The sequence below is a fragment of the Salmo trutta genome, chromosome 31 (genome assembly GCF_901001165.1).
Source record: "Salmo trutta chromosome 31, fSalTru1.1, whole genome shotgun sequence".
In the NCBI taxonomy this organism is placed as follows: Eukaryota; Metazoa; Chordata; class Actinopteri; order Salmoniformes; family Salmonidae; genus Salmo; species Salmo trutta.
In genome coordinates, this window is record NC_042987.1 from 36618656 (window position 1) to 36630690 (window position 12035).

General features: G+C 41.2%; 1 protein-coding gene across 1 annotated transcript; it reads right to left on the bottom strand.

Moving 5' to 3' along the window:
- Window positions 1-1974: 1974 nt before the first annotated feature.
- On the bottom strand, window positions 1975-12035 carry anxa13l (annexin A13, like). The gene is made up of 11 exons (XM_029726470.1): window positions 11887-12035; window positions 10991-11066; window positions 10353-10447; window positions 9644-9814; window positions 8891-8924; window positions 6890-6969; window positions 6389-6457; window positions 5980-6081; window positions 5514-5589; window positions 4348-4460; window positions 1975-3431 (listed from the first exon to the last, which is right to left on the bottom strand). The coding sequence occupies exons 1-11, from the start codon at window positions 11899-11901 to the stop codon at window positions 3312-3314; spliced, it is 951 nt and encodes a 316-aa protein (XP_029582330.1). The 5' UTR covers window positions 11902-12035; the 3' UTR covers window positions 1975-3311.

Sequence of the window (12035 nt, forward strand, 5' to 3'; positions counted from 1 at the left end):
TCTCTGGTTCACCGTTGAATCACCCAGAACGTTAAGTGCATTAGATCATTATTCAGCTAGGAGCTAGAGAGCCACATGGTGGCCCTCAGGGGCCAGGCCAGGGCCCACCACACCTAGGTCCAGCATCTCCCAGTTATCATGGGTACTGCAAGCAATGCTAGTGAAAATGGCTAGCACAGCTAGCCGTGTTCTCAAAACCACAAAAAATGTCCTTCAGACCATTAAAACAATATACACAGTCACACCATGTTTTCAGACTGTGTGTGGAACTTGTGAGACTATCGCGCAATGATTTTCTGGCAGGCTGGCAGAGAGAAAAGGCAATCAGGAAATGCATCACAATTTAAATTGTCAACTTTTACACATATAATAGCAAGTACAGTATATTACAGATATACAATGTCAGTTCCTTTGAGGGACATGCTTTTTTTAATGCTTTTGAGACCACAACTTCCACTACCATTGGTAGCCCAGGAGATGCTGGACCCCCAAATAAACCTGCCTGCATGGATGGATGACACCACCCGCCTAAGGTGGGAGACTTCACTTAAAAGGAAACTATCCCTTTAACAGTAGGTGGGTTGTCCATTGACATCAATGCATGCGTCAATGCAAACACTGACGTTATGCTCATATCTCTAATTAGGATTCGGTCCTTGGGGAGTATCACACGTGGCCTTCACAGCAGACGGGCCGGGGAGAAAGTCTGTATCCACATGTTTCACAGACAGAAGACCAAACTGCAACTAGGAGAATATCTGCTTTTGAGAACTCTTGTGATTGACACAATCACCCATCAGATCACATTAACAGTGTCCCACTGACAAACAGTCCCAGAGGGTGACAGAGAGAGAGGGAGACAGTCACCCCAGAGAAACTAAGAAAAATAGGAGGGGTAGACAGAGCAGAAAGTAGAGAGGAGAGAGAGAGCTACAGTTACCTCCTGTGGAAGGATACAGTAGCCCTCTAGGTGATGCTGCACCATCTGGAAGAAGTTGGGGCTTGTTTGGGAGGCATTTCAGGCAAGCTTTTTCCTCAGTTTCCCTGTTAACTCTATATTCCTCAAGATAAAAGGCTTACCCATATGATTTTCCCGAATGGCCATAGAAAAACATGTCTGTGTGTTATCCTGTAGGCATACGAAGGAAGTGAAAAGTCAATTGCGAAGTGCATCTTCTGAAAACATACTTGAAGAGGTCGGTTAAGACATCCGAGTCTTATACCCCCACCAATTAACAAAATAACTTGAGGAAAACATTTTTACATTCAACTGTGACATGTGGTTGTCTCACTTAGCCATCTTAAGACGAAAGCACTAAGTCACTCTGGAAAAGAGCATCTGCTAAATTACTAAAATGTACCTAAGTGTTAATGTTTATTATGACATTGAGTGTATCCAACAATGTACAACATTAAACCGTATTCAAATGTACTGCACTAAACATTATGCTTTCCTTTCCAGTACAGCCATCTATGGCTTTCAGTATTTATTACTCTTCCTGGGGTCCCAGGTCAGAGACAGTCAAAGAAAGCATATCTTTCAGATAAGGACTTACTATATTGGGGGAAAACCCAAGTGGGCTAAATTGAACTGAATCTTGTCAAATGTAACAAACAGTACCTTGCATTCCCCCTTAATAGTATAGTTGGCACGAAGACAGACCTGCAGTTTGGTTATTGGGTAAAGGTAGAGCTATAGGGCCATCTAGAGGTTAAAATTGAGATTGCCTTGGTATCTATACCCAATAACTGCTCTGCATATTAACACTCCTCATTTGCACTTAACTTTTGGCAATGCCCATAGGAACCCCCCCCCCCCAAAAAAAGCCTGTTTTACAGTTTAAAGTAATTATTAGTCCATTATGTGACCCCCTGAAAATGAAATCAGTAGTACTGAACACATTTCAATCTCATTAAATGCAATTCCACTTTTATCTGAGGTTGACAAAAAAAAGTGAAAGACAGCAACATGCATTGTTTGGTTTAATATAGCTATGCTTTATTTATATTATACAGTAACCAAATCTTTGGCTATGTTCAGGATAACATTCATCCAAAATGGAAGTCGTTGACATTGACCTGGTTGCCATCAACACCGTTCTCTGACACCTGTATAGCCGACACAACAGAAGCCTACTCTCACAAGCTAGTTAGTGTTATTTTTGATATACCATTTTAGGAGGCTGTAATATTATTCAATACCATACAGTAGTTGCCTTTAATTCTACATGCTTATGATTGTACTTGAAGCCTTATGATTAATTACCATATTTCCTTTAAATGATTAAATACTACAATCAATGCTATGTGCATTACTTCATTAATATATTCATTTTAGAGCTCCATTGCTCTCTAAAAGCATTAACATCCACTGCGACGTACATCTTTAGATCAACTAATTAGATTGGTTACTACTGCTGTTTTCCATTGAGTTTTATTAGAAAAAAAGTAATTGTCAATCTAAATGTAAATATTTCAAAAGAGAAGGCTTTGATCTAAAAAGGTGGTCTATAAACACCGTCACCTTTTCCTACAGGTTAAAAATCCTAAAATGATGGATAGAAATTCTAAACCAGATATGTTTTGATCTCTTCTCGATTCAAAATGGTGCCATGTCGTGATCCTGTATGTACCGGAAAGCTTCCAATGAGATTACTTGGAGCTTGAGTGGTGCAGTAGAAAGAAAATAAACTGGCATATCTTAAGGCTAGTCAAGGCATCTATGTGGTAGACACAGTAAACGTGGTATGAACTAATACTACAGCCAACATCAACTATCAGCCACAAACATAGGAATAAGAGCATGGGGATGGGGACGCTGGGGAGGATTTTTCCTCAACTAATACAGGAGCACTAAAGGGCAAGTTCACTAAAGCACCTTCAGCACACCTACTTCCCGTGGCTTTGAATAAGAGGGAAAGAAAAATTGACTAATAATAGTTGGTTCGTTTACTGTTTGCAAGAAGAGCCTAACTGAGGAATGTGTGATAATAAACATAGTATATCAATATAAATGTTTTTGGTTTTAGTCCATAGTTCAGGTCTAGGACTTAATTCATTATCCAGTATACGGCCCGGGCTACCTGGCAGTCTTCTGTTCATAACTCGATGTAGAAGTTAGTGACATTTGTCTATGTTAGTAACATGATGGTGTGGTTGGTTTTTGGTCCATGCTGCAGTCAGAGCCAGAGAGAAGGAAGAGGTGAGAGAAGAGGATGAGAGGTAGAAGTATAAGACAGGTGTTTTAGGACTAACTGTCAAGGAAGGAAAAAGAGGAACAGAAAGAGAGAAAAAAAAAACAAACAGGGGTCTTAGTGCAGGATCTCCAGTAGGAGACGTTTGAAGTCTCCTCCACACTCAGAGCTCAGAGCTTCTTTCAGAGGAACATCATACTTCTCCAGGTACATCTCCTTAATGGTCTCCAGGTCAAACTGTTGGAAACAAACATTTACATGATCTTCTGGTTCTATAATTATCCTCGTATGACTTAGATATGTTCTTATTTAGGGCAAGTAGTAGTATTCGTGGGTTGATCCTAAGTCCAGCCATTGTTATTAACATACGACCCATACTGATGCCCTAAAGGCCACTGGTGCCCAGTCATTCTGAACGAAAGACAAATTAAAATAACAGCGGCCTGGAAATTAAATGATATTGCTCAAGAAATAATGAAAAGGTAATGTCCTCAAATTTACTGGATGGCTAGCAAAGTTTGTAAATGTAAAAAAAAAAAAAAAAAAAAAAAAAAAGTCATTGCTAACGTTAGCTAGCTAAATTTCAGTGCCGTCCCCTCCATCTTAGCTAGCTAAAGTTATACTGCATCTAACGCCAATCTGGCGACATGACCATGATAAAGATTTTCCCCTTTTGAAAATGGCATCATGTTTCCAAGCCACAGTAATGCACTTTAGACTAAATCTTTTTCAGTTGGACATCAGTCCTAAAACATTCAAAACAATATTGTCAAGAAACGTGCAACACATGAATAGAGCTAATAAAGTTTCAAATTATTTGACAAAAAAAATAAAAAATATATAAAAAAAAAAATGGTCCACAGAATCACTCCGTTGCTCAAGAAATTATAAAAACAGTGACAGTTTCCTTATTACGGTAAGCAAAGTAATTGTTGCTTTAGTAACAGAGTGATTCCTGAGCAAGGTCATGTCATTTGCTCAAGCAACAATTAGTGGCACCACCCTCCATCGTAAGCCCTACACAATGCTGTTAGGAAAACAGGGGGGAGGGGAGAAGGCAAGGCCTAACAGGACAAAAGCTTTAGAAAACACATTGGTGATACTATTACCCCTTAAAAGTAATATTCTGGTGTCTCATGCCTTGATGTCATACCTCTGAGCGACCAACGATGATGCGGATGAGCGTGTCTTCGTCGGTGCCTGCCCCTTTCATTGCAGCATTCAGGCGACGGGCAAAATAGAGCTGAGGGTTTTTGGCACACCGCACTGTAGAGAAAGAGACGTGCATGCAGACAGATGAATACTTCCCTGTGTGCCTCACGAAGCACCGAGTGGAGGGGGCACTGGAGGGGGCACCGAGTGGAGGGGGCACCGAGTGGAACTCCAGCATTGGGTTCAACGTCATGTCAACGCAGTCAAAAAACAGGAAATACCACAGTTCTGTTTACATTTGATGAATGAAAGTTTATTTCCTCATTTTGGAGTCTACCCACTATGCGATCATCTCATGAGGAAGTCATGATTACTCCTTCAGACACTTGGTGAATTCGTTTGCTTTACGTCACATTCACAACTAAATGGCAGTGAATGGTTTCACCCTCAGTTAGCAAAGTTAGCGATATTGAACAAAAATATAAAAACATGCAACAATTTCACTGAGTTACAGTTCATAAGGAAATCAGTCAATTTAAATAAATTCATTAGGCCCTAATCTATAGATTTCACATGACTGGAAGGGGCACAGTGTGTGGGTTTAAGCCCACCCACAGGGGAGCAAGACCCAACCATCAGATTTCGTTTTTCCCCCACAAAAGGCCTTTATTTATAGACAGATATACTACTCAATTTCATCAGCTGTCCGGGTGGCTGGTCTCAGACGATCCCATAGGTGAAGAATCCAGAGCAACTTACAGGAACAATAAGGGCATGTCAACTGATTTTTCACCTAGTCAGGTCAGAGACTGAAACCAGCAACCTTTCCATTACTGACCAAACGCTCTTAAACCACTAGGCTACCTGCCGCCCCTACACATGGTCTGCAGTTGTGAGGCCGGTTGGACGTACTGCCAAATTCGCTAAAACGATGTTGGAGGTGGCCTATGGTAGAGAAATGGATGGATTATCTTGGCAAAGGAGAAATGCTCACCGACAGGGATGTAAACAAATGGAGAGAAATAAGCTTTTTGTGCATTATGGAAAATTTCTGGGATCTTTTATTTCAGCGCACAAAACCAACCCTTAACATGTTGTGTTTATATTTTTGTTCAATGTATTTAACTTACAGGTAATTAGCAACCATGGCCTCTAAAAATGACATACCCAGGGTGATGTAACACTCCTTTAAGGTCCCAGTGGCTTCGTTGTCAATGGCATCCAGGATCTCTGTCCCAGAGAGCTGAAGAGAACAAACAAGACAGTGAACACAGAATCAAGATGGTGATCCATTTGTCCATACCGAGTACAAAACATAACTGATACTGCCAGGCAATTTCCCCAAGTACTTAGAAGTGCCTCCATTTAAATGGCAAATGGTTTTATTTCCTTATTTTTAAAAAGTGGGGCAGTCCCACTCATCACGCATTCCTTGTTTATTGGATAGGACAGATCGATGAAAGAGCAGTAGGACAGATCTGCAGCAGTATGTGGGATGAGGCAGCGTCTTACGCCACTGGACCAACCTAGTAATAACGGTTATTTTCTTACTGTTGACTATTATTGTCAATTCAGAGCGTTGACAGAGTTCATGACCCCCCCCAGTGGAAAATAGCAGGTGTACTGTACATACCTGCTCATAGATCTTGAAGGTGGCCTGAAGCTGCAGGTAGTTCCTGTGTGTCAGAATGTAACTGAATGTGGACTCGTCCGTTCCAAAACGACCCTCTCCTGCCTGACATCCACAAACAAAGACACTTTTCATCAAGACCAGAATACACACCAGCAGAAAGCACAGGGATACATACAGTCAGTGCTTATAAAAAGAAAAGGAATTCTGGCTCGAGATCCACACGCATTGATGTCAACGGCAGATTTACTCTAAAGAAATGAGTTACTCACGTTCCTCTACCGCCATTTGTTGTTGCACAACAAGAATGAAGTCTAACCTTTACCTTCATACTGATTCCTAGAGCATCATGAGAGGTTGATAGTAACAGACATAAAACAAGAGCCTGGTACCGTACATAGTGAGAGCTCACCTCAAACATAGCGGTAGCATCCTGCTCGGCCAGTCCCTCGTCCACCTCGAAGCCCTCCTCCCGGTTAGCCTATCAGGGTAGAGGTCGAGAGAAGGGGGTAAAGAAGAGATGGAGACAGACCGGGTAAGAGTGAAAGAGAGCAGGTCTGGGAAGAATCAACTAACAAGCAGAGGTATGATGTGAGTGAAAGCGGCATTACAAGGAAGGTTTTCCCAAACCAAAATGTATTTTCCTGTTTCCCATTTACTTCTATAACTTTCATACCTAGCAGTCATTCTTATCCAAATCTATTTACATGGTCATTGTGATAGGATATATGTCATTTACCTTTTAGTGCAGGGGAAGTGGGTGGTGAAAGAGTGGGCACAAGGCCCAAAGACTGGCTTCCCAAAGGGGAACAACTCCAGTTGATGTCTTGTTTCGCCTTGTCACGTGATCAATGTGCAAAAATGTGTATATTTGACACTAGGAACTTTAAGCATAGAACATCACCCCATCTACCTGCAGAAGAGATATCAGGAGGTTCTTGACATCTCCACTGGTGTCATCCTCAATGTCAGCCATAAGGTCACGTTCGTTCACTGGAGGGTAAACAAATGGGTCTCAGTGTAGAGGTCAAAGGTTATTCCAGATGTACAGTACCAGTCAAACATTTGGACACCTACCCATTCAAGGGTTTTTCTATATTTTTACATTGTAGAATAGTGAATACATCAACTATGAAGTAACACATAAGGAATCATGTAGTAATCAACAAAGTGTTAACAAAAACATTGTTTTATTTGAGATTCTTCAAAGTAGCCAACCTTTGCCTTGACAGCTTGGCATTCTCTCAACCAGTTTCATGAGGCAGTCACCTGGAATGCTTTTCAGTTAGCAGGTATGCCTTGTTTAAAAGTTAATTTGTGGAATTTCTTTCCTTGTTAATGCATTTGAGCCAATCCGGTGTGTTGTGACAAGGTAGGGGTGGTATACAGAAGATAGCCCTATTTGGTAAAAGACCAAGTCCATATTATGTCAAGAACAGCACAAATAAGCAAAGAGAAACTACACTTCATTACTTTATGACATGAAGGTCAGTCAATACTGACATTTTTTTAACTTTCTTCAAGTGCAGTCGCAAAAACCATCATGCGCTATGAAACTGGCTCTCATGAGGCCCGCCACAGGAAAGGAAAACCCAGAGTTACCTCTGCTGCAGAGAATCCTTTTTTTAAAAAATTTTTACTTTTTTTTTTTTTAGAGTTACCAGCCTCAGAAATTGCAGGCCAAATAAATGTTTCAGAGTTGAAGTAAGACATACCAGTTCAGAGGAGACTGCATGAATCAGGCCTTCATGGTCAAATTGCTGCAAAGAAACCACTACTAAAGGACACCAATAAGAAGAGACTTGCTCATGTTTCTTGGCCCAAGCAATGGACATTAGACCAGTGGAAATCTGTCCTTTGGTCTGATGAGTCCAAATTTGAGATTTTCCCACCGTGTCTTTGTAAGACGCAGCGTAGGTGAACGGATGATCTCCGCATGTGTGGTTCCCACCGTGAAGCATGGAGGTGGTGGTGTGATGGTGCTTTGCTGGTGACACGGTCTGATTTATTTATAACTCAAAAAGGCACACTTAACCAGCAAGGCAACCACAGCAATATGCCATCCCATCTGGTTTGTGCTTAGTGGGACTATCATTTGTAAAAGGACAAGGACCCAACACACCTCCAGGCTGTGTAAGGGATATTTGACCGACCAAGAAGGAGAGTGATGGAGTGCTGCATCAGATGACCTGGCCTCCAGTCACCAGACATCAACCCAATTGAGATGGTTTGGGATGAGTAGGACAGCAGAGTGAAGGAAAAACAGCCAACAAGTGCTCAGCATGTGGGAACTCAATCAAGACTGTTGGAAAATCATTCCAGGTGAAGCTCGTTGAGAGAATGCCAAGAGTGTGCAAAACTGTGAAAGGCAAAGGGTGGCTACTTTGAAGAATCTAAAATGTATTAGGATTTGTTTAACACTTTTTTGGTTACTACATGATTCCATAGTGATGTCTTCACCATTACTCTACAATGTAGAAAAAGTAAAAAGAAAAACACAATTTCAGATGTGTTAGGAAAACAAAGTAGCAACATAAGACAAAAGTTCACAAACCCAAATAATGGGATGTCAAAAAGCAATACTATGAAAGGCCAGCAATTTGAGAAGAATGTGAATTCAATATCACAACAGCATGGAATGCATCAATAATTCCCCTGGCATAGACATTGGGTCAGCATATTGTTTAAGGGGGTAAACAGTGTCACGTTTCATCGACAGCTTGGAGATTTCCCTAAAGCCGTAAAATTACTCTAAAATGAATTTATAATGTCATGTCCAAATCTCCACCAGCGAACGAGAGAGGAAAACATGACCGATTCATTTAGTGACTCACACATAAATACAAGAATACTGGTGGTGTGTGGGTTGACTGACCATATAATGTGTTATGAAGTCCTGGCTAAAAATACTTACCCTGGGCATATGCCTCCTGGCAAGTCAGGATCTCCTGTTGGGAGAGAGTCAGGGAATAACAAGAGACAGTCGGCTTTAGCATTTCTGTTTTCATTCACTAAATATACATAATAATATGCTCCGTCTAAAAAAAATTCAGTTGGACAGGTAATGATCTGTTGAACAGCATTGGGACAGGTAAAATGATCTGCTGAACAGCATTGGGACAGGTAAAATGATCTGCTGAACAGCATTGGGACAGGTAAAATGATCTGCTGAACAGCATTGGGACAGGTAAAATGATCTGCTGAACAGCATTGGGACAGGTAAAATGATCTGCTGAACAGCATTGTTTGTCATTATCGTGTGTGTACATTCCTGCAGAGTGCAGATTTGATCATGACAGTCCAAATCAATGCAAGTTGGGCCAATAAACCCATACCCGATTAGCCTTTATTCAAGAATAATTCATCTACTGCACATCCTACCAGTCCAGTGCTAAACTGCTATATTGTAATTACTTCACCACCATGGCCTATTTATTGCCTTACCTCTCTTATCCTACCTCATTTGCAGTGTATAGATTTTTCTATTGTGTTTGTTTATTCTGTTTGTAACTGTGTTGTATGTGTCGAACTGTTTGCTTTATCTTGGCCAGGTCGCAGTTGTAAATGAGAACTTGTTCAACTAGCCTACCTGGTTAAATAAAGGTGAAATTATTATAATTTTTTTTAAAGGAGCCCCAATTGGCTTAATGGTCCAGTAACAACATACCTGATTGGTGCTGGTGCACAGGATCTCCACCAGAACGGCCTCGTCGGTGCCCGCCCCTTTCATGGCCTTCCTCAGCTCCTTGGCAGAGTAGATGTGGGGTGGATCTAGCATGGCCACAATGGCCATCTCAAAACTACCAGTCAGCTCCTTCTTCAACACCTCCTCCAACTCCTTAGTAATGGACAATACATAGAACAGACGATCTCAAAAGTCCTTCCTCCTGCAAACCCTGTGGTATAGTGTTAACACACACCTGCTGCTGTCACATGTCTGCCTCCCCACCAAAGACCAGGGGTCAATCACTGCATCCTCCCTCTACTTCTGTACTGTCTAGATCAAGTATACATGTATGAAAGGACAGTGGAATTCCACTCTCCTTTAAACTAGAAAGTTCTTACCTCGATTCCTATACAAAATGTTCCTATTTCAAGGAGGCAAGCAAAGCGGAATAAAGAAATCTAGGAGGCAAAATTCTGTACAGTGGCATCAACATCCATTTAATTTATTTTTTTTACATGTTAGTATTTCCATCACTCATTCAGCGCACTAACGCATCGTTTGGGACAGCTTGTGCTCCAAAAAGTATTTCTCCCCTACAACTCAAACGAAGTATGCGAAAGTCGTAAAGAAAACAGTTGGACTCTACATTTCACATAAACATTTCTTAAATGTGTTGACTGCATGAGTCTACGGATAAGAAACGACTCACGTCGTCATACTTCTCGAAGTACGCGTGCTTGATTTCCAAGCGCTGTGCTGATGAACGATTGGCCAGGATCTCAATGATGGCCTCCTCATCCGTCCCTGTGGAGATGAATCAGAAAGACACTTAAAAAAAACGAATAAAAAGTTGCAAACAGTTGATCCGTGGATGCACAAAACTATCCATTTATGGAGTGTCAATAAATAAGATGTATATTGTCCTACTATCATTGTATAATCCGTTGATCCTTACGTCGCTGCATAATTGACTCATATTGGTGGATACATAGTGATCGGGTCACTATTTCTGATCAGATGGATGATGTCATGCATCTGTGATGTGCAAGTAAACACATACATGACCCTATGCAAGGGACTATGGAAAATATTGACAAGTTCCTGTACTAATCCTCAGTACTGCTGGTTTACATTCTGCCCCTTCTAATCAGGAACTGATTCAGACCTACGCTAGGACATCGCTCTGGCCAATCACTGACATTGATTAATCAATTCATTAGGGAGACAAGAAAAACTACCGTACTGTGGACCTCAAGGCTCAGATTTGAGAATCCTATAGCCTTTGGCCTAGATTAATGCTTGAATGGAATATTGTGATTGAACGGAAGTACGAGTCCATACACTTACCCAAGCCTTTGCAGGATTTGCGAATGGCCTTGATATCAGCCACGACATCAAACTCCTCATAGGGGGTAATAGTTGGCTGAGAAAACATTCAGAATCAGGACACCAATGACACTAATATAACATACAAAAATATGCTTTCCCATGATATCATATCTGTCTCAAATAATCATAGGTCTATGCCACATAATGCATCCTAAAAATTAAAGTATTTTCGGTGAGAAATACTTTTCCTTCATGGTTGAATACAGTAGGCCAGATTCCCCTCCTTTCCTAGTCTAGCAAAGGGTGCAGTCTCTGTGCGCTGAGTCATGGGGCAATTGCGTATTGCTACAAAGCTACTTAGGCGTCAGCCTCCCTTCCTCGCTCAGCCTCCCCAAAGACAATGCAACCTTATTGATCATTGAGTGTAGAGCATTTCTGAGAAATTCCAGAGACAAGCAGCCTACTCAAGCTGCCACGCTCCTAACACTCATTTGATATACAGTCGGTTGACATATGAATGGTCCTGCTGCGTAGCCTACATTTATAACAGGCTATGATGAACAGTAGGCTATTTATGGATAAATTATGCTCCACTCATACACAAATCATATATGAAGACTACCCATTTGGATACATTTTAAAGCTTTAAAATGATTTGATAACCAATAGGATGGGCCATTTAGCTTAATTCTTCTTACATTCTACCGTAATATAAATAACTATATCTTTGACATGTAGATCATTGACTCAGTCGAGTGGTACCTAGACGCATTTAAAATGAGCGTTGCAGCCAACTCATTCGTTCACTTTCCGGCTACACTGTACAGTAGCATCAAATAGGCTACTAGGCTTAGAAAGTCAACAAAAGCTGATAACGCACTTAAAAAGAAAATTGTCCAAAACTTGACACTCACTTGGACGTTGCCCATGTTGCAACTCTTGTTTTCAATCCAGCGAAGATGATGTACAGTGTCGGGTCAGTCAATGTCCTACTCGCTGTTCACTCTTGAAGAGGTATTTTCTGCACACGAAGAACCAGCCCTGCCAGCATAGCTGACGTCAC